Source organism: Rhincodon typus, chromosome 12 (assembly GCF_021869965.1).
Source record: "Rhincodon typus isolate 14 chromosome 12, sRhiTyp1.1, whole genome shotgun sequence".
NCBI classification, from domain to species: domain Eukaryota; kingdom Metazoa; phylum Chordata; class Chondrichthyes; order Orectolobiformes; family Rhincodontidae; genus Rhincodon; species Rhincodon typus.
This window is the reverse complement of record NC_063343.1, coordinates 8,911,983-8,936,242: the sequence shown is the minus strand read 5'-3', so window position 1 is coordinate 8,936,242 and position 24,260 is coordinate 8,911,983. Positions and strand designations below refer to the sequence as shown.

The window sequence follows — 24,260 nt, the reverse complement described above, 5'->3', positions numbered from 1 at the left end:
AAATTTAGAGTGGTGAAAGCCTTTTGTTGGAAAAGGGACAAATGCAAAGTCATTAAGACAATGTGAATTATTCATTAGTTAAAAATCATTGTGGAAGTAAATTTTACAAAGTCAGATAAAGGGCACAAAAGGTGGTTTTAAGTAACAGATTTTAATGAATAGTTTGCTGTAATACAGAACAGGTCATGAGTACAATTGAAACACACTTTTCCCCCTCTGACTTGTTGGGAAGAAGAATCACTGTAGAAACAGGGCTTGACTGTGAGTGTCTCTTAGTGAAGCTTCCATCCATCAAGCAGATAGCATGGCTTTAACATTACAGAACACAGTCATGATTCACCAGTCACCAATGCAAAAAATGTTAAAAAATCAGACAGCTTGAGAAACAAAAATGACAGCATACGTATTTTTGGAAGAAACAGAAATCTTTTCACCTACACCACCTTCAAAATCAGAGTAAGTTTAGCATGAATACTTATTTCTGAAAAGAACAGAGGAATGTCTTGGATATTGCACACTCACAGGGTATGCTCAGCTTGGTGGAGGAGAGAAGAGACAAGTATGGGTGTGTGTGTGTGCGTGTGCGTGTGTAAAAAAATTCAGATTAAGGTAACTGGTGACCTGACCTGTCCACTCATTGATGAGATGCCCTTTCCTTGCCTTCAAATCACAAAGCCCCACCGCTGACAAGGGAAAATGTAGCTGATATTTGCATTTCAGCAGACTAAAGCTGTTAAAAGAGGAGGAAATTGAGGGAAAAGAATAAAAGCTACAATTACTACGATTTATTATTAATAAAGACATTTTCATGATAGGATTTATTTCCTCTATTGAAACTGGAATATGTCAAACTATTTACATTCCAGTAATCGGGATTTTTGGTACCTTGAAGTTCTTTTAATAATTTTGCATTCATTTGTTACATAAAGGATTATATACACAAGCTGATTATCACATTGCTGGAGAGACTGATTGTGTCCAGGTAAAGAACCAACAAAATTTTTAATGACTATATTCTGGATTTTAATTATTTTCTTGGGATTCTGACTTAAAGGCCATTACGATAGGTATAAAAATTATTTTTGATATGAAGTGTTTTTCCCAACCCATGTAATCCTCACAGTCCTGTGATTTCACTAAGAGTTAAAATTTATCAACATTTAAAAAGGCTTTCAGGTGTATCTCACAAACAAGATGCCAATGAAAAGGATTTTACTTGAAGAACCTCTGTTAGGAAACAGACATACACATTCAATAGCACAGATCTTGCCAATTACCAGATTTCTCCTCAATACAAAATATGCCATAGCTATAAAAATTTAAGACAACCTATCTTCATGTGTTTCAAGTACTATTTTGTGCAGCCTTCACACCTTCATCTAAATTAGAGTCTTTCCAGCCTTCTCATTTACTAAAGTTGGCAAAATTGGCAAAGGCATCTTGCTTGGATTGCACCATTGCAGGTGTCATGCTAGCATTGAGACCCATGGCAGGAACACCCATCCCCATGGAACTGGTCATGGCCATGCCAGTTGGAGCCATTCCCATTCCCATTCCCATCATTCCTTGGTTCATCACACTATTCTGAGGCATACCCATAGGATTCATCCCTACGGCACTAGTCCCCATCATGTTTGGCATTCCCATGCCAACTGGCACATTGCCAGCCAAAGGAGATGTTCCTGGAAGTCGTGGAGGCACCATGCTGGTTGGTGAGTTAATGGATACGGCTGAGAAGCTTTGAGCCACAAGGTTCACTGGTTGCTGTGTGCCTGCAAAGAAGAGAAGAATGTAAATGGATTTTCTTTTTAAAAACCCGTCCTATCTTTTTCTGCATCTCTGCCTTCATCGCAGAAAAACATCAGCATCAATCTGTTAAAGTTGTGGTCAGATATTGATGGTGGGGGATTTAGAAGTGGTCATCAACATGGCACATGCATTGTGCAGGTTTTCCTTGCTAGTTATCCAGGCTTACTTACAGGCTTATGAAGGCATAAATTGCTTTTGTTTCTGAGGAGCTGTGAATGGTCTTACAATTACCAATGAACATCCTACTTCTGGTTTTAAGATACAGTGAAGATGACTGGGCCTAGAGCACTACCAGGAGAAATTCTTGCACCATAACATGATTTGTTTCATCATTTCTACAAATGGGCAGTAAACGCAGCCTTTACAGATATTGAATATCTTCAGAACAAATTTTAACCGCTAATTTACAGCCATGCCAGGATTTGAAGAAAATGGTGATTCTAGAAGACATGAAATAATGATACTTGAAAATGGCAAATTATCTTTGGAATCACATTCAACAAGTCATATTGACTTTTAGTGTTGAACTAAGGGACCACTGAGAATGGGATTTCTAACTCTCTGGGACTTTATAAGTCGAGAGAAAAATGGTCAATTTAATTCATTGGAAGATCAGCGCTTACAATATCTCTTTAGTTTGTTCTGAATTTAATCTCCACTCCTGGGAGGAAAAGAGTTCCTATCTACTGTACTCTTGGAGGCTGCAGCAGAATCTGTGGTCTTTGAACAGGTTACAATGAGCGCACTACACTAATCAAAGATATATAATGCTGATTAACCAAGGGAGATAATGCGGACAAAATGTTCCTAATCCACCACCTTCTATTCCTGGACTCAGAATTATGGACATAACACCAGATGTCATCTGGAAAAGATCCAACTCATCCATTCAGTTTCCACCTGGATCACTTTGAATTTACATGCCATTAAAATTGGATGGTGGGAAACATCAACAATAGATTTGAGCAAAGATTAAAATATTCTGTTGAATATGTTGGAAAGCAGGTAAGAATAAGACCAAGACATGTTAATGTAATGTAGTTCTAATTTTAACGTTGCATGGCCATTATTTTAATTATATTATAAACTACACCCACATATGAAATGGTAATTGCCTATGTAAATGTGTCCATTTGAAATTGTCAGTTATAGTCAATGGTTAAACTGCAGCAGCTCCACAATGACTAAAATAAGCAATTTCCATTGTAAACTTGCAAGCATCACTTTACTAGGGGTGCAAACAAAGGCAAGGTTTTGAATATGGAAAATCAATGACAAACAGAAATAGACAAACGAATCAACATTTAAGTCCTCAACAAGTGGAATGCTTTAATCAACTAGTTTGTTTTTCCTACTGGAATTCTCCCCGCCTTCCTGGGGCTAGTGATTCTTTGCTGGTTACATACAACAGCATTGGCTGCTTTTAAGTCAGAGTCATAGTGTACTTATTGAAGTGGATTTAATTACAACTAAGCCAGAACCTATTCTGAAATAAAGTCCACATATATGTGCTTCCAGTGGATCTGCTGATTCTCAGTCCCCAAAGATGTAACCTTACCAGATTCTTCTTTCATCCCTGATATCTGGGTTTTTGTGACAACCATGGTTTTTAGGAGATGCCAATCAGGTTGAAACTGGCCAACTCAACATCAATTAAAACTAAAGCCCATGATCTTCCCAGTCTGCAGCTGTCATGTTGGACACCCTGCCCAAATCAATCTGTGGATGGAACCTTAATAATTATTTTGATTATATGCATAAAGACTTCCCTTTTCATCTGAATTATTCTTGTAGCAATTAATGCTGCCAGATAACTGAAATAAAAAGGGTAAGTTTAATCATTTTACATCCAATTGCTAATTAACATCCAAGCAAATCTCTCTTTAAATGTGTTAATTCCCCCGGTTCCTTGATCCCCAAGGACACCACCTCTATGGGAACCCCATTGACTGAGCAGATTCAGTTCAAGGAGCACTTAAAAGCATAGCCAGTGGGAACTATAGAGACTCTTAAATAATCTTTTAGTGGGATTCAGGAATCTTCCTGCTAGGTTATCTGAAACCATATGCTAAGAATATTAGCTCCCTGCTTGAACTGTAGCTGACACTGCTCATAATTGAGAATGAATCCTAGCCCTTGAACTGTTTGCTTCAGGGCTGTAATGACAGATCACACATAGCTCTGAGGAATCAATTTTCCTGGTACAGATATACTTGAAACTGCAAAGTCACTTTGTGAACATCTGGCTGCTGAAAAGCGAACAGCTCAGTACCTTTTACTCAACACTTGAAGCAATGTTCCTATAATCCAGACAAGTGTGTACTCACGCTTATAAGGCATGTTACATAATTGTATTTACAGCATAGAAACAGACCATTCGGCCCAGGTGGTTCACACCAGAGTTTACACTCCACACAAGCTTTTTCCCACCCTTTTTTAAACTCTCAGAACAAGTTAAAGTCCTTCCTCCCTCATACAGTTATGTCACCTCCTCAACATTTATGATATTCATCTTGGCCATTTTATGTGGTAGTGTAATGGTCTTACTGCAGTTTAAGTCGGAAGAGTGCCAAAAAGCATCAGCTGTAGCTCAGTGGTTAGCATTGCTGCCTCATAGTGCTAGGAACCCAGGTTGGATCCCAGTCTTGGGTGATTGTGTAAACTCTACACAGACATCCTCCCAGTGTTTGCATTGGTTTCTGCTGGGTACTCTGGTTTCCTCCCACAGTTCAAAGATGTGCAGGTTAGGTGGACTGGCCATGCTGAACTTTGCGCTGTCCAGGAATGTGCAGGTTAGGTTAGCCTTGGTAACTGCAGGATTATGGGGATAGTGTAAGGATCTGGTTGTGATGCTGTTTGGAGGGTTGGTGCAGACTTGATGGGTGAAATGGCCTTTTTCTAGACTGTTGGAATTCTATGATTCTAATTAGTAAAAGATCCACATAAATAAGGAATCAGATACAACTAAGAGACGGACAGTTTCAATTAGATAACTACGACTTCTCCAAAAGATTATAGTAAAATCCAGTTTTAGTATTTGCTACCCCATTAGTTGTGCACAATAACTGGACTCCTAATTGACTTATCAAACTGTTATACGGAAATAACTTCCTCATTCTAAACACTTTATTGGTAAAGTTTCTTTTAAATTCCCTATAGGACTTATTAGTGACTTGTATTTATGACCTATGGTTTTGGACTCAATCGCAGGAAATATTTCCTCCACAGCTATTGTTGTTGAACCCTTCACAACTAAATATGTAAAATTTTATCAGGTTAACTCATAGGAATTTCTCCATTGCAGCTTATATCTGTATCATAATAATGATGAACAGGTCACTGTTAATATTTAAGGAGTGAATCAATGAAATCATAGAATCCCTACAGTGTGGAAACAGACCCTTCGGCCCAACATGTCCACGTGACCCTTGGAGCATCCCACCCAGATCCATACCCCTATAACCTATCTAATCTACACATCCCTGAACGCTATGGGCAATTTAGCATGGCCAATCCACTTAACTGCACATCTTTGGACTGAAGGAGAGAATATTTTGAAAGCTGTATGCCCCATATACCTCAGTGCTTCCACAAATGTTCACAAACTGCTGCAGTACAATTCCAACAGGGCTAGACAAGTTCCACTCTGGGAGATGATGTCTCAGGATATGGGGCAAGCCATTTAGGACAGAGATTATGAAACATGTCTTCACTCAGAGGGTGGTCAACCTGTGGAGGCCAGATCACTGAGTATTTTCAAGAAAGCTATCAATAGCATCAAGGGATGGCATCAGTATCAATGATCAGCCATGATCATACTGAATGGCGGGGCAGATTTGAGGGGCCAAATGGTCTACTTCTGCTCCTAATTTCTGAGTTTCAAAGTGGCTCCCTACGGAGGTGCCAATGGAAGAAGAAAATTACACAACTGTTGTGAAGCAGACAGAGAACCTCTCTTGATTCTATCTGGAGCTGAGCACTGCTATCACTCAGAAGTTGTAAAGCTCAACATCCATAGTTCCACACACTGACATAAAAAAAGACTTGAGAAGCTGAACTCGAGAGTAGCTGGTCAGCTAAACAAACTAGAGTTTTAGTGGAATGTGCATTCTGATAAAGTCGCAGGACTTGAAATATTGACTCTGCTTTCTCCCCGCAGATGCTGCCTGACCTGCTGAGTTTCACCAGCAATTTCTGTTGGTGTTTCAGATTGCCAGCATCTGCAATTCTTTAGAGTGCAGTGTTTGAGGGAGATTAGAGAAGCCTGCTTATCACTATTTCCAAAACGTTACTGAATCTGCTGGCTTACTTACTCTCCAAGACTATAATTTATGTCAAAGAGCATTTACGTTGGCTGCTGTTTATTTTCAGACCGAATTCTAAATATAGTTTGTGAAACAGCACACAGAAATTCAATGATCTCAGAATCCAGGTGCTGACTCCAGCACCAACCGCAACAGGCATTTGATTTTTGGTCAAATGCTAGACGTATCTTTGGACATGAGGGTGTCTGCAGATATCTCAGAAGTAATTGATTTTCAGCAAAGGTGGGGGAGGGGCTTCTTCACAATGAAGAATTGGGAGAACAAAGGCTTGGTGATACTGCTCCTAGCGATATATTTCATTTCAACTATTTTCAAGGGAGAATAACCTAAGAAGGTATGGTGCTGATTAGCCCTTGAATTGATTCAGCAAAATTATCTCAGAAATTGAACTTTTATGTTGAAGGGGAGCCCCATGTTACTAAACTGTGCTTGTTTCCTTGCATCCCAGCTAAGAAATAACTCTTGCATTAGTGGAAAGGGAATGGGGCGCAATACTGAGAAGGAAATAAGTGCCTGAAAAATTGAACAAACAGCACCCAAACTCCACCAATGCAAGACAATCACAGGTCATCAGTTGCATTAAAGAGCAAGCAATAGCATTCTGACTTTGAAAGGTATGGACAGCAAGAACAATGAAAGCAGTGTCTCTCACTTATAGTCTCAAAAATACATGTATTCCAAGGGTGGAAATACTAACAGGTTCAAGTTTCCTTGTCAATGGGTTTGTAACTGTGTTGTAAATATAAAGAGCAGCTCTTGTTCCTTGATTAAAGCAATTATTTCAAACAATTCATTATCCCCTTTAGGTACAGGCAGCTCTAGAGACCAATTCAGAACAAAGCATTTGTACCACAAGATGAAAAACACATCACTGTAATGCTGACAAAAGAATTCTGTGTTTGCAGGTTTTAAGAGGATTTAGTGAAAGAGGAGGAGGATTTCTTCAGGCTACTCAGCATTTAGCTTTCTACATACACTGTGATGGGAGAGGTTTTTAAATTGACAACTTATATTTATTTGACACCTTTAAAGTAATAAAAAGAGTAGGCTCTTCAGAGGCATTAAAACAAAATTTGGTACTGAACCACAAGATGGTGTTGGAGCAAATAACCAAATATTTGGTCAAAGAGGTAAAATTTTAAGGGGTGTCCTGAATGAGGCAGAGGGGTTCATGGAGATAACTCCAGACCTCAGGAGGCCAGAGTCAGAGGATTAGATATCTCATAAGATTGGAGACTAGAGTTAGGGAAAAGTCAGATTATAAGTAGGATTTAAAAAGAATGAGACTCTTAAAAGTTGCACTGTTTAACTGGGAGCCTGTGTGGATTAGTTAACACAGAAGGGCTGAGTGAATGTCAAGTGGCAAGATATTTGGATGTCGTCAAGTTTATACTGGACAGTGAATGGGAGATGAGCCAGGAATATCTTAGAATAGTCAAATCTAGAAGTAATAAACAAATGGATGGGAGATGGACAATGTCAGAGGTGGAAACAGGCTTCGAGCTGGTGATGGATGTGATTCATCTCTGATTCAAATATAACATCAATTTGCAAAGAGCTTCAACAGCCTCAGACAATTGCTGCCATTTCAGGATTGGGTTTAGGAAGAGAAAGATAGAGAGAGAGAAACATTGATAATTGAGTGAGGTTTATAGCAAGGACTGAAAAGAATGCCTTCAGTCTTCCCATATTTAACTGAATCCTTTTTAGAATGCTGATTGTCAGGGAGAATTATATCCAGAAAATGTAACCACAGTCTGTATACCAGGTAATGTCTACACATGATCTCTCATCTTCAGAACAATAATTTTATGTGGAACATGCTATTCCTTTTGCAGAATTATGTGCCCATGATAGTGTCAAGAAGGTATTCCAGCCAGTAATGACATAGCAGTCAAGGTGCAAAGTTCATAGCTGGACGAAGGGTCTGAAGACTACTACTGAATTTAACAAGAAACAGAGAAATCTACTCAACTGATCTGGGCCAGACAACACAGTTGAAAGAAAAAAATCAAGAATTTTGAAATCCCTTGTGACTTGTGGTAACAGAATTAAATATTCCATTTGACTTGTTTCAGATTAAGTCTCCAACAGGCAATTACAAGAGAATTAGATAGAGTGCAAAATAAGCACATGTACAATTTATTAATTGCTATAATTAGAGTCCAATTGGGATCCCAACATATTAGGTTTCTGTCTTTGCATTTTTTAAGATAATTAATATATCTATTTGTGAAAACCAAAAAAAAAAATCAGGACACAATTTGCATCTCCTCTGGCAAGCCAAACTTCAATTATATTTACACAGTAACTTACACCAACCTATTAATTTCAAAATGTCTCAAAGCACTCCACAGAATGAATTATTTGTAAGCTACAGTATCTGCATTGTGGACAATACAGTACCAGAATTCCACTTGCTACCAGACCTGCTCAGTTTCTCCAGCAATTTGTTTTTTTTGTTTGTGATAGAACTGTTTAGCTTTTATAACGACCAAAATAGAGTTATTCTAAGAAACAAGAAAAGTCCAAGCAGCCCAGTCCATCTAGTTAACAGTGCAATGTTTTCCCACTTCCAAACTCTTCCAACTCCAGAAAGCAGCTAATAAATGTAGTAAACATGGACAATTTAGCATTCTTTTTCAATTTCTCATTGCTATGAAGCAAAATTCCAGGGGTCCACAGTGACCCAACACTACTTGTGAGCACAGCTAACTAGCATGTTGCCCTCCATAACTGGAAATTTCTGTTGTTTAAGAATTTGTCAAGATCCTTTCATATCCCAACACATTATTTGCTTTAACCCCCTTTGTGGCATCTGACCTAACTCTGCTTATGGGTTTTATAAATATTTATTGCATATTCTTTATAAATAAAAAGATCAGTAGGATATGTAAGACTTTATTTTACTTACTTCCTGTGATATTGACCCATCAAGCTTGATTTCCAGTCAGCAACATGGGATGCACCAATAGATCTTAATGTTTGGCAGCTGGTACAGAATTCCTTCATGTATCATAGCTACATTCTGAGATAGTTGTCTCATTATAATATTGGTTGTGTGAAGTGATGTGCTGCTTTATAAACAAGTGCTCTGGAACAATACCAGAGTTCTACACAAGAATAGCTCAAATCTATTCCTGAAGTGTGATGTATGGCAACAAATATCATTGCCATTCTAAATTGTGGAAAAAATATCACACTGGTCAGTGATGACAGCCAATTTCACTACTTTCTGTGCGCTTTAAGATCTTTTAGCACATTATCCTGTGACGCGCAGCTCCAGAAATTAGACCATTCCTAACGTTGACCAAGCTGGTTTCCATAAGAAGCATAGCACAAGACCAAAATTTTGATACTCACCACTAGCATTGAAAATGGCTTCCAAAAGAACCTGAAGAGAGATAGATTGGCCCTCACAGCTGCCTACAATACAGTGTGGTATAATGGTCTACTCCTGAAGCAGTGCTTCTGTCCTGAATCAGAAATGGTTCAAACACTTCTATGCAACAGATAATTTAAAGTACACCTTGGGTAAGGGGGAAGTGCAAGGAGAAGACTGACCAATGGACTACCACAGGGCTCAGTGCTAGCCTCAATGCTATTCCAACTATAAACAAATGACATACTAACGATCACAAACTGCAAGTTAATTGATCTATGCTGATGCCATCCATTTTGCTTTCCTTCGATCATATCTGATCAGATTCTTAAGTTGAGTGACTATTGCAGTACATGGACTCTGTTGAATCCCTCCAAACTCATATCTACCTCCATAATGGCAGGGTCAAAAAGAAATTACATATCTATACATGTACATGCAAGGTCAGAAACCAAAGTGCAACCAACATACTTGGGAATCATTCATGACAATACTTTGTCTTCCTGGGACCGGAAGCAATCTACTAATCAAACCTACTGAATTTACATGCAACTGTCACAACACTCACCCCGTTATATTCCGCAGCAGAATACAGTGCAAACAAAAAGAGCACTATGGATGTTGAATACTGAACAAAAACAAAAACTTCTAGAAAAACTCAGCCAGTCTGGCAGCATCTGTGAAGACACAGATCCTTCTGAAGAAGGGTCATTGGACCTGAAACGTTAACTGCTTTGTCTCCACAGATGGTGCCAGACCTGAGTCTTTCCAGCAATTTCTGTAGAATACTGTGCACCTGTCAAAGGTCATCACATGAATCTCGCACACTTTCAACTGAACATAACAGTGCACATTATAACTGGAATCATCACTCAATATACCTCACATGCATCATTCCCCCACACATCTGACAACTGACAAAAACCCATAAACTGATTGACACTATCCATTCTGCACGTCACTTACCACTCCACTGTTCAATCTATGCCTTCCATCTTGGCACTCTATATGGTCAACATTCCTAAGCGAGATCCATCAACAAACATCCTTTGGATCAAGAAAGCCCCCTGCAAGAAGCTCTATTTATTAAGTGGCAAACTCTGAACCACCCAAATACAGAGTGTGGTCCTTGTTAAACGGCGCCAGTACAAGCCGTGACACCTGAACAGCTGATCTCCATCACTGATGTTTCAGCATAAACCCCTCATGCACTGGTCAAAATAAACAAACAATGCTGCACGTTATTCAGAGTGCCCAGGCTATGGATGAAGTGGCAGACTGATCACTTCGAACTCAGCATATGAGGAAGCAAGTGTTTGGATTCAGGAAAAATCATTAGTTAAGTAAACAAATAAACTAGCTAATCGCCCAGCCTTTGTTTTTCAGGAGTGTTCTTTGAAAAATCCTCAAAGATCAAAAGAAATTCTATTGTAAAACTTTGATAATGCTAAATAGTGCAAAATTGTTTTCTTCCCCAATTAACTTCCAATTCCTCTAACTCGCCATGAAAAATGCCATAGGAGGTCTGCCTACCCATACATACCACCTACAGAGAATGGAATTTTGAGAAAACATTTGAGAGATAACTCATCCAACCTTTTAAAAAAAAAGAATGGGAAAAGTAAGTCTTTTTCTGCATAGTGACTGTACTGATGAGACAGACAATGGAAAATGCAAATCTCAACTGTCTGACGTCAGACAGGGGAGGGAAAAAGGGAGCTGTTTGAATGTCACTTCATTGACTAAGATGAGGCGTCATTATATCACACTTATAGCAGAAGAAAACCTTCAACTGCAGCAAAAAACTGGCAGGTGGAGAGTGTGATAAATCTCCCCTACTGGATAAGTACTATAAACATGGACCCAAGAACAAATGAGATAATGTGTTGGGATTAAGTAAGACAGCAGAGTCTGTTGAAACCAAACAGCTTCATTCTCAATTTTAAAGGAGCAATGATAGGAATAAGGAGAAAATGCAATGCAAACTAAGTGACACAATTTTAAAAGGTGGTGCGAGAACATAGAGACACACAGCTGTATGTATACAAAGCTTTGAAGACTGCTGAAGATGAGAAGGGTCTTATAACAAGCGTGTTAGAGTTTTGGTTTCATGAAACAGAGGTAGATGGTTCAAAAGTGAGAAAATTATGCTAAAACTTTATAAAACATTAGTTAGGCCTCAGCTGAAGTAGTGCTATCAATTCTGGGCACCACACTTTAAGGATGTCAAGGCTTTAGAAGGTGAAACAAGAGAGATTTACTAGTGTGGCTCAGGGATAAGGGATTTCAGTTAGATTGAAAGACTGCAAAATCTGGTGGTGCTCTTTGAGTTGAGCAAGTTAAAAGGAGACTGAATAGAAGTTTTCAAAATCATAAACCGTTTTAGTTAGTTCCCCCGGTAGGAGGATCTGTGTCAAGAGAACATGATTTTAGTGATTGTCAAAAGGACCAGAGAAAACATGAGGATGCATTCCTTCACACAATGAACTGTGCTAATCTGGAATGCTTTGGCTGAAAGTGTTTTGGAAGGAGATTTAACAGTAACTTTCAAAAGGGAAACAACTAAATTTTTGAGAGAAAAATACATTGCTCTGGGGACAGAGCAGATAAATGGGGCTAATTGGATAGCACTAGTTCAGACACAACAGCCGACTATTTCTGAATATTACAACAGTGATTACAGTATTGGCTAGAAAACGGCGAGAGAGAAATAACAGACATTGTGAGGAATGTTACATAAATGTAAGCCATTCCTTCTTTCCTTCTGTCGTTCTAAGTGTATTTACCTTGTTGTTGCATCATGGTGTTAAGTGATGGTTGCTGGGGTTTGGGAGGTTGCATGCCAGGTGTCAGAAAGTCTAGACTGATGTTAACACTTGGGTCTGACCAAGTTGAAGGCAAAGATGGCTTCGCTGCTTTCTGGTTGTCTTGCATATTCTGTGTGGGTACAGCAACAACAGGTCTCGACAAAGGTGTGGACAACATCGGCAAAGGCTGAAAGAGAAACACCAGTTTGTTAAATAAGACAATCCATTCAAAACTAGATGACACTTCATTTTTCTTCCTATTTTCCCTTCTCACTTTCTTCCCTTAGGTCCCTCATCCTGGCTAATGATAATGAATCTCATTGCAAGCAACAAACCATATAGATTATGTTAATTTCTGATATGGATTCAGTGAGGTGGTCAAGCAGTTTTGCTGCTTCAGTTAACCTCAGCAGGACCCTACTTCACAATCCTGTCCAGAGACATTTGCCTAATAGGATTTGTGCACAGATGCTGACCAAGAACAATTTTGTTCTCGTTCCAAGGTGTCCATTGTCAAATCACCTGCTGACATTCACTGCTTAAGCACACCTGTGAAAAATAGGGTAATTGAGCATGGCATAAGGCAAACAGCCTGTATGAAAGCAGAAGGAAAAAAAGAAAACAAGCGAAGTGTTGACAAATAGACGAAAGTGAAATTTAATGACTACATTTGTTATTAAAGTTTTCACAGGGAGACATTATAGGATGTAATTTCTCGTCTTTCCATTGGCTTTTAGAACACTCTCCACGGAACCGTTCACTTTTAGTCCTCATTCACAAAATAGCCATCTTTTCTTGCCTTTAATAACCTAACTTTCCCACTGAGGGTACAGATGGGATATTTATCTACATTATGGTATTAATAAGGAAACGTCACTGCAGAATCCAATGCTAAATGACCATTTTATCAAACAACACAATGAATGAAGGACTATTTTAACTTTATATACTTTACAGTATTTCATGCATATCTTCATTAATCACTAAAAGGCACATTAGAAACGGCATGACAGTTCTAATATTGTACGACGTTTGCAGGACTGAATGGGAATCTAACAACAATACAATGTTGTATTAATTTTATTAAAGCTACACAGGATATTTATACACCTGAGCTGATAATGTGCTTGAGCAACACACTCTGTTCACAATTACTTGTTCACAAACTCAAGTGCTTCAGCCGGAGTCAATATACAGCTCAAGATGCTCACCGCCTAGTTATAAATCAGAACCTGCTAAATGTACCATCTCACGTGTCATTAAGTGTACAGATACAAAATATTCTCTTCCAGAATATTCTCGTTTTCAGCATTTCTTGTTTTCACTTGATATCGCTCCTTTATTTTTCCTGTCTTTTAAGTATCTGGAATTTCTCAACTCAAGACATAACACACCCAAAATTGCACTTCTCTGGAATCCAAATGACATCACTTCAAGCAGAGGTGGCAGCTAACACATTCCTAAACTAAAGTCTATGTTACTTCATATTCAATAATTGGGACTGGGCATTTGAACTCTAATCTACACATATTACAAACTCCTGGTCACAAACTTGCACTCACCTGGGATCTGGATAAGGACATACTGGTACCAGTGGTAGAAATGGTGTTGGAAGCTGACATAGCAAAGCTCATGCTCTGTGATGAGGTCATGGTTGACTGAAAACCAGGCATTAGATCAAACAGATCTGTGGCAGGTGCAGGAGCTTGGACAGGCTGCATACTGTTGTAGAGGTCCCCTCCACTCGACATGACAGGCTGGTTGGAATGGGCTTGGCTGAAGGCACTCCAGTCACCAAAATCAGAATTCCCACTTGTTGGTGTGCCTGCAGGTGAATGGAATGAGCAGTTACCACGAAAGTGAAGCAAAGCAGATGCGACATGCTCAGGTCTTATTTACAAGATTACATCTTATATGACCGTCCTTTCTCCACTTGCATATTTCTTCAACTTCAGCATGATGTCAACGCAACAAGACTGTATTAAATCGCATATAAATCACATTTGGAAAAGTTTTACCTTGGAGTTACAATTTACAAAGTTAATTTTCCCTCCCTCAAATTTAGGATGCAGCAAATAACTGGGAAAGCTATTCCTTCATTTCAAAAGTCAATAATTTCTATTTGCTGTCTTATTTGATGTAAGAAATGGTGTGGAAACAGTTATATTTTCTTGCTTTGTTCTGTTGACCATTCACGGGAAAAGTGAGCAAATGTCACACTTGCCAGAAGTATTATTCTTCAGATGAGACATTCAAACTCTAGTCCTGTCCACTTATCCTTGTGGAAATTAAAAATCTTTGGCAATATATTAACAGCAATGAGCTTTTGCCATGTCCTAGCATTTCTTTCTCAAGCACCACCAAGAACTGATGATGACTGGTTATCCATCTCTTTTCTATTTGGCCGTAATTGCTTTGCAAAGGATAGCTGCCAAGCTGCCCCTATAATAATAGGTACAGCAAAAATTTGCTGTATATATAAAGTGGGCAGAAATACTGGAGTTATATGCTAGTAGTGCTATGTAATCACAAATTTTGAAGTTAATACGATTAATAAATGGGAGTACAAGGGAATAGGAGGAAAAACTGACAACAAGCAAAGAAAATATACAAACATTGCACATGTAAAATTGTATTTTGAGTGGGCTGAGCATTAACATTATAATACACAAACTATTACTATTAATATTATTACACAGGCAGTTAATGTCTCTGCAACATCGACAAACAGAACTAGCTGACCCTAAGGGTTTGTTTTACATACAACTCACAGGGTTCATCAAGACGGTCAGCAAAGTAGCAAACTGACACATCTAATTTCAAATAAATACAACTAACTTATGTTTAAAAAAATACACCATTGTATCTTTTATGAGAGTCTTTTTGCTTTAGATCCCAAGACTTTATCATGAAACAGCAGGTTAAACTACTGTTCAATTATTAACAGCTGCAGAAAGGGCACACCTTAGCTTTTGCTAAATTGGTGAATGGTTAAGGGGACAGACAGTAAATTCATCAAAAATGAAAAACAGCACCTGCTAGCCATCATAATTTCCTGATGGCATATTCTACATGAATCAGAATCCCTAGTAGGAAATAGACCCGCAAGCATCTTCACATGAAGTAAACATTTGAATTATTTCATCAATATGGAAAAAGAAGTGGAATCTCTTCTAAATTCCAATTACCCACCATGGTTTTGAAGGAGGAAGCCTCAACTAAAAATGCCATTATCTGTAACATTTCCTATTATTTCAATTACACCATCATGTTCTGTGCCTGGTGCTGTACAACTCTTCCAGGAATAAAATGTGGCGACTCTTGGAGTGGATACAAAGTGAGCTGTTTGGTCCAGCTTCCCAGCGTTTAAGTGCACTTCCAGCTGTAGAATTCATATAGCTAGTCCCAGTTCAGTTTCCAGTCATTGATAACACCGTGGATGTTGATAGAGGGGGATTCAGCAATGGTAACGCCACTGATTGTAAAGGGGTGAAAGTTGGATTGTTTCTTATTGGAGATGTTCATTGCCTGCCTGCCTGCCTGCTTTGTGGGCTTGCATGTTATTTACCACTTGTGTACCCAAGCATCATGATGTCCTCTCACATCCTGCATTTAGACATGGACTGTTTCAGCATCTGAGAAGTTGCAAATAGTCCTGAACAATGATGGAACGAAGATGATCATTGATGAAGCAGCTGAAGATTGTTGAGCCTGGGATACTACCCTGAGGAACTGGGTGCTCTTGTGGTGCAGCAGTGGTGCCACTATCTCTGATCTAGAGTTGTCATAACATATCTAAATAGGTTGAGTAAAATAGCTACCTTGAGGAACTGCGACTTTTGTGTCACAACCCATAAGCTAGGAGGCCCAGGTTCAAGTGCCACCAGCTCTCGGACATCCCTGAATAGGCAAATTCAGGATCTCCTGCAGAGGTGTATTTGCACCGGGATGATTGATCTCCAACCATCACAACCAGCATCCTTTGTGGGAGATCTGGTTTTGGCCAGGAGAGACTTCAGTTTACTAGGGCCTGCACAATGCCACACTATATTAAATGATGTCTTGATGACAAAGGCAGTCACCCTCACATCCTCTGTCCCATGCACGTTCAATGTCTGGACCAAGGCTGCAATGAAAATCAGGAGCCCAGTGGTCCTGCCAGAAACAACTCAGCATCAGTGAGCTGGTTGTTGTTGACTAAGTGCCACTTCGTAGTACTGCCAACAATACATTCCACAATTTTGATGATGATCGAGAGTAGTCTCGTGGAATGGCAAATGGCCGGATTAGTTTTGTCATGCTTTTTGTGGACAGGACAATAACTGGGTAATTTTCCACATTGCTGGTATTTACCAGTGTTGTGACTGTATAGGAATACTTGGCTAGGGGCATGGCTAGTTCTGGAGCACAAGTCTCAGTACTATTATCAGAATATTATAAGAACCTAGCCATTTCTTGACATCACATGGAGTGGATCAAGTTGGCTGAAGTCTGGCTTTGGTGATACTGGAGACCTTTGGAGCAAGCCACAATAAATCATCCACTTGGCACTCCTGCATGAAGATTGTTGTAATTTTTTTTTCTATTCATTTGTGATATGTGGGTGTTGCTGGCTGGCTTCAGCCTTATCTTTGGCACTGATGTGCTGGGCTTCCCCATTATTACAGATGGGGATATTTGTGGAACCTCCACCATTCATGACTGGATACAGCAGGTCTGCAGAGCCTTAGATTGCTTATGGAAATGCTTAGTCCATTACATGCTGCTTATGGTGCTTGGTATGCAAGCAGTCCAGTGTTGTGACTTCACCAAGCTGACAGCTTATTTTTAAAGTGTGTCCGGTTCCGCTCCTGGCACGTATTCCTCTACTTTTCATTGAAACAGGATTGATACGCTTGCTTGATGGTAATGGTAGAGTGGGGAGTACACCAAGGCACAAGGTTGCAGACTGTTATTTTAGCCCACAGCACCTTATGGAATTCTTGCTGCACGGTCTATTCGAAGTCTATTCCATTCAGTATGGTGTCATTAAGGATGTCCTCTGTCACGCTCTGTGTGAATGAAGATGGGATTTTGTCTCCATAAGGACTGTAGGGCGGTCACTCCTACCAATATTTCATGGGGTGCCCTTCTATAGGAAGGAAGCTGTTGAACTTGAACAGATGCAGAAAATATTTACAAGGGTGTTGCAGGGATTGGAGGGTTTGAGTTCTATGGGGAGGCTGAACAGGCTGGGGCTTTTTCCCCTGGAACGGTGGAGACTGACGGGTGACCTTATAGAGTTTATAAAATTGTGAGGGGCACGGATAGGGGGAATAACCAAAGTTTTTTTCCTAAGATAGGGGAAGAACAAAATGAGAAGGCATAGATTTAAGGTGAGAGGGGAAGGGTTTAAAAAAAGAGCTGGGGGTAACTTCTTCCAGGCAGACATGGTGAGTGTATGGAATGAGCTGCCAGAGGAAGTGGAGGAGGCTGGTACAATTACAACATTTAAAAGGCATTTTGATGGGTACATGAATAGGAAGGGGCCAAATGCTAGAAAAAGGGACTAGGTCAGTGGGATGCCTGATCGTTCAGACAAGTTGGACCAAAGAGTCTGTTTCCGTGCTTAATAGCTCTATGACAGATGTACCTGACAAGGAGATTGGTAAAGATGAGGTCAGGTATGTTCTTCTCTCTCATTGGTACCATCACTACCTGGTGCAGACCCAATTATACAGCTTTGTGCATTAAGACTTTTGCAGCTCAGACTGCAATGATGCTCCCAAGCCAGTCTTGATGATGGACACTGAAGTTCCCCAAAGAAAACATTCTGCGCCATTGTCACTCACAATGATTCCTCCAAATGGTGTTGAATCAGGTTTCCTTATCCATGTTTAACCTGAATCAACATCGAGGACTCAAACTCGTTCCTGACTGTATACTACTGCACTGGCATCTCGGTTGGATCTGTCCTGCAAATGGGACAGGACATACCCAGGCATGGTGATGGTGGTATTGGTGCCTGGGATAGTGTCTTAAATGTATCACTGCAAGTATGACTGTCAGACTTATGCTTTACTAGCCTGCAAGACTGCTCTGCTAACTTTGCACGACCCCCAGATATTAGTAAGGTGCCCCTGGGGCTATAAGGTCAACAGGGCTGAGCTTGCCATGGATCTTTTCCTGTACCTAGTCTTAGACTTGTAGTTCTTGCTATAGACAGATGTAAACCCAAATCCATTTTCCGGGTCTCTGGATTACTGACCCATTGACAATACCACTATACTATCGCCTCCTACTGTGCCTGTGCTAGCTCATTGATGGAGGACTCTCTCTACAGTCCAGGTTTGCCACTACTTCAAGTGCCTTTAAAAACTTTTTTTACTTTAATCACACCCTGTGGCAAAGTATTTTCACGGATCCATTAAAAAAACTTCTGCTTGACATGCTATTTATTCGCATTTGAGTGTTGGTGACTCAAGCAAAAGTAGTTTGTTGAGAAAGAACCACCAAAGAATGGGACCACATTCCAGTCAACAGCCTAGAGAATGGGCCATTTATATGTGCAAGTCATTAAAGTTGCAGGACAGTTGCAGAGCTGTTAATAAAGCATACAAAATTCTAGGCTTCATTAACAGAGCAGACAGTACAAGAACAGGGAGGTTATGAAGAATTTATAAGACACTGGTTAGACCTCAGCTGTAGTAGTGTACAGTCATGTACAGCCACTCTTTAGGAAGAATGTGATTAGGACGGTGGGAGGGAGGGAAGAAGCGGACAAGAATGATGCCAGGGATGAGTCACATCATCTATGAGAAAGGTTGCAAATGTTGGGTGTCCTTCATGCGCATTTTATTTAATGCTAGCTAACTGAACTCCCAATCTCTTGGCATGACTATAATCAGATATCTCCATGACTAATTTATATCGATTGCTGACTCTCCATGCAGGGCCAATCGTCTTTTCCATTTCAAAGCCTTCAAAATTTTAAATACTTGTGTTAAAGTCAAAGTCACTTGCGAATCAGTAGAAATAAACAAACAAACAGTCTCAATAGGACTGTGATATGTGGTGATGCTTTACTGAGGGTGACAAGGGCACAGAAATTATTCTGGGTGGGGGGTGGAGGGGGGTGGTCTTCATTTCCCATCACGAGGTATGACTTGGTATCACTGTCACTTACTGGGCATTTTTAAATTTCCAAGTAATTGACACATTGGCCTACACATCTGGTCTTCTACAAGGGCCCAACACATCTTTGGCTATCAATCCATTTGCTAAATCTTAGGGACCAGAAAATTTGACCCATTCTCTTCCCACACTCAATCATGACCCAGAGCACTGTTAACAATTACAATGTCCCAACACAGCTAGCAGAAATGAGCATTACCTCTTGCTCATTTGGCCTAATTTGGCAGGGCAGAGGAAGGGAAAGATTTGCACAGGAGAAAAATAAAATCGGATACTCCTTTCTCACAATGATAATGAAACTTTAGTTATCAAATGTCCTCATTTCACTGGGTTGAGACTCTCAACCCTGACTAGTAGGAAATACAAGTCAGTTTTGAGCTGTCTTTGCTTATATTAATTTAGAAACAGTACAGCAACGGTAATAGCCCCTTCGGAAATCATTTCTCAAAGAAGATTAATCATTGCTGAACAATTTCAGTCCCTTTAGAAATCATTTTTCAAATTTGATTAATCCTTTTATAACACTTACGGTCCCTCTAGAAATAACATTCAACCCAGATTAATCATTTGGAATAGTTATGAGACCTTAAAAACATTTAGGTTATATAAACCTATTACAGGTTTCTGCATCAAGTAGCATTTAAAAGTATGTACACATAAATGGATACAACGAGCACATGTAAATCAACTTCCTGAGTACTAATTACATATTTTAAATATTCTCAGAACTGGACTCTTAAGTACTGACAAACACAGTATGCAAGAGTATTCATGGACCTTTAAATCCACTTTCATCCATGTTCAAATTGGATGGGGAGTGCGGGAGATGATTGTCACACGCTATCCCTCGATTCCCCTCCCCATTAAATTTGAACATCAACTAAAACCATCTCCAGACTGCTGTGAAAGGGTTTTTATTTGAGGCTGTATTTAAAGATATGGGTAACTGGTCAAAAGTAGGACTTATCACTTCTAAATAATGCTAGGTTCATTAATCTTTCACTACATGCTGGTAGGCTCTGCTCAGCTGGGTTATATACAGAAATACTACTTCTAAGTGAGATGCAGGACTATAATCTAATGTCAAAAAGAATTGGAAGCCTAACACTAGATCACTTTGGTATTTATATTTATTACAAGCTTTTACAAGCTCAAATGATGTACTGCAATGCTTTGAATATTCACACGGTCAAACTCCGTCCTTTTGGCACTTGTGCTTCAACTTGCAGTTTGTGGAACAGTAATATGAAATATTTTTATACCGTTGTGGGCATTTTGGGTATGACACGACTGAACTTGTAAACCCAGATGATTTTCCAGCCGGGATCAGAATGAGGTAGTGTGTTGTAGTTAACTTCATAAGCAAAAATCATATAACTCTTAAGATTAATTTTTATTTATTTGTATACAGAGAAGTAGTTAGGTTAAAAAAGAATACTTAAAATGTGCAAACACATTTAGATGCTGACGCAGCAGACAGACGACTTCTGTGAAAATGTCTTGGTAACTGAACCAGCATTGACCCAGAAGACTCATTTCGAAATGGAATGTAAGGATGATCCTGTACCACATCAAGGATAACTAAACACCATTTTTGTGTCCAAGATGGGAATGAAGCACGGGCTCCAGAGAGGAGATAGGTTGGCACTTGAGGATAGGGATTGGTGAGATAACTTTGAAATGTATGAGCAACTTTGAAATGTGTTTGTCTAATACAGACCATTTTGTAATTCTAATGACTGATACATATAAATATGTGATGAGTCTTCACGGAGTTTGAATCTTTTCTGGGGTAGATTCTCCCAATGTTGGCTCAATAAACAATTATCGACTTGTAACTCAAGCCTCCCGAGATTATTTCTTAAAGTAATTTACCATAACACCCAGTTTCCATCAGAACATTTTTTTGATGAAACTAAAATTTTAACTCCGTGAAAATCTCAATGAACACAGTGATAGTAAAGAGAAATGCATGATGAGCCAGATTAATGGTTATTTGTAGTAATTCATCTAAAGATTTTATCATCACTTCTCAGAACAACTCCAAAACAAAAATGATTCTAGAAATTATTCCTGCATTCGGCAACTGACATGTAGAGCAAATTGACAAAGTGAATCCTGATTCAATCCCTTTTTGATAAGGTAACTGGTAACAACCCCACCATTTAACAATTGGCTTTAGTGCCCAAAGCTGATCACAAAAATCAAGGCTGACACTCCTGTAGGGTACTGAGGGAGCAATGCAATCACAGCATCATCCTCCATATGAGACATTAAATCCAGGCCCCATCTATTCACTTGGTTAGACATAGGAGGATCGCACATCACTATTTTGAAGAAATGGTGAGTTATTCGTAGTGTCTGAATCAATATTTATTCCTTGATCAACATCAAGATTACCTTATCATTATCACATAGTAAATTCTGTGATGACAGAGTGAAATTCAGCTGCTGCATTTCCTACAGTATCTACATTCAAAATGTATTTTATTGGCTGTCATGAGGTTTGAAATGTCCCATGGTCAAGAGAGAGTGCTATGCAGATACAGGTCTGTTTCTTTTAATGCCATTAAGTTGAGAAGAAAATTCAGATCAGCTTCATAATCATTGTCCTGTGACTACTGTTGGACATTCACGTCAATGGAGAGGTTATGCAAGCAAAATTTAGTTATGGCCTCACTGTTGCACATGGTCAAAGAACTTGCCGACCAGATTTAAAGGGATAAACACCTACTTGGATCAGATGCAAGGGATTTCAGGGCCCACCCACAGATTCATAGCCCTAGAAGAATCAGCAGTTAGAGGGGAGAGAAAATACCTAGAGAAAGTTGGAAAAATATGGAATCTTTGATAGAAAACACATGGACAAACATGTTCTAGTACAGATCCAAATAAAATTCAATACTTCCTGAAAATACCTAACTGAGATAGCATCACTTACACAGCACTAAGCAAGTGCTGTCCAGTTGGATATACTTTCTTTCAAGTCAGTTGAAAAATTGTGGCAATGCCTCTTTTTTGTGGCTGTATAAATTTCCAAATTAGTGTCTGCCCAACATTCCTTCCTTAGCCAATATCAGTAAAACAGGTTAATACAGTGAATGTTCTTGTTCATGGAACTTTGTTATGAGCAAAATGCCGTCACACTTTCATGTTAAGCAATTTACTCCATTTGGGGTATATGCTGAAAGATGGCATATGTTATATCAGTGCTTTAAAAATTTCAGACCAAAAACTGGCTGAAATTTTCATTGCAAAACTGAAATAAAAGGTTTGTTAAGGATGTGGTCCAGGGTGCAGAAAGTTGGAGCTTGTGTGGTACAACAGACAACATCAGCATAGATGAACTTGAGAGGTCTGTTTCTTGACAGGTCATTTGTACACACTAAACAGCACTAGGGTAGCACCGAGCCCTGCACTAGTCCAGGGGCTTATTTTCTCTATGTGTCGTTTTCACTCTGGCATTAATAAAATGAAATAATAAGATCCACCTTCACAGCAGCCTAACTGAGAAATTCACAAGCAGCAGTACCATACTAGGCAAAGCAAAGGCATGGTTGGAAAAACACAACAGTCCACTGTTGTTTGAAGACTGCGATTCAGTGTAGGTTTCAGACAGTAACATCAAATGTTGAGTTTACATTTCTAAGGTCAATTCTGAGAGCACAGCAGGAACATTCATATTCTTAAGACATGAAAATCTCAATTTCTATTTGATAAAAGGCTGACTGAGGTGGCCGGAATAGCACATTTTAAAAATTTGGCTGATATCACACTTGAACCTGAAATTTTGTGCTCTGATGGAGCCTCCTGTGGTTAGTGAAGCAAGAGAACAGTTACACCACATTGTTGCTTTCCATATTCATATCAGAGTTTGGAGACATACCTTTGCAACATTTGTTTTACCATGAAATTGTTTCACCAAAAAAAAAATGAATACATAACTGCATTCTCATTCCTAAATGATTTTTCTGAAAAGGTATTGTTTTGTTTTATAAAAGTAGGGGACTGTTAAACTATGCAACAACTATGGCAGAGATAGTAGGAACTGCAGATGCTGGAGAATCTGAGATAACAAGGTGTAGAGCTGGATGAACACAGCAGGCCAAGCAGCATCAGAGGAGCAGGAAGGCTGACATTTCAGGCCTAGACCCTTCTTCAGAAATGGGGGAGGGGAAGGGGGTTCTGAAATAAATAAGGAGAGAGGGAGGGGCGGATAGAAGATGGATAGAGGAGAAGATAGGTGGAGAGGAGACAGACAGGTCAAAGAGGTGGGGATGGAGCCAGTAAAAGTGAGTGTAGGTGGGGAGTTAGGGAGGAGATTGGTCAGTCCAGGCAGGACGGTCAGGTCAAGGGGGCGGGATGAGGTTATCGGTAGGAGGGGTGGGGCTTGAGGTGGGAGGAGGGGATAGGTGGGAGGAAGGACGGGACAAGCTGGGCTGGTTTTGGGATGCGGTAGTGGGAGGGGAGATTTTGAAGCTTGTGAAGTCCACATTGATACCATTGGGCTGCAGGGTTCCCAAGCGGAATGAGTTGCTGTTCCTGCAACCTTCGGGTGGCATCGTTGTGGCACTGCAGGAGGCCCAGGATGGACATGTTGTCTGAGGAATGGGAGGGGGCAGTTGAAATGGTTCGCGACTGGGAGGTGCAGTTGTTTAGTGCGAACCGAGCGTAGGTGTTCTGCAAAGCGGTCCCCAAGCCTTCGCTTGGTTTCCCCGATGTAGAGGAGGCCACAACGGGAACAGCAGATGCAGTATACCACAT

General features: G+C 39.8%; 1 protein-coding gene across 1 annotated transcript in view; it reads right to left on the bottom strand.

Moving 5' to 3' along the window:
- Positions 1-132: 132 nt before the first annotated feature.
- The window catches only part of LOC109918346 (clathrin interactor 1), a 45,748-nt gene continuing 21,620 nt past the window's right edge, over positions 133-24,260 (bottom strand). The window contains exons 4-6 of the mRNA XM_048603936.1: positions 13,886-14,217; positions 12,303-12,510; positions 133-1,772 (exon numbers count right to left, since the gene is read on the bottom strand). Coding sequence (XP_048459893.1) covers positions 1,405-1,772; positions 12,303-12,510; positions 13,886-14,217 — 908 coding nt within the window. The 3' untranslated portion in view covers positions 133-1,404. The remainder of the gene's footprint in view (positions 1,773-12,302; positions 12,511-13,885; positions 14,218-24,260) is intronic.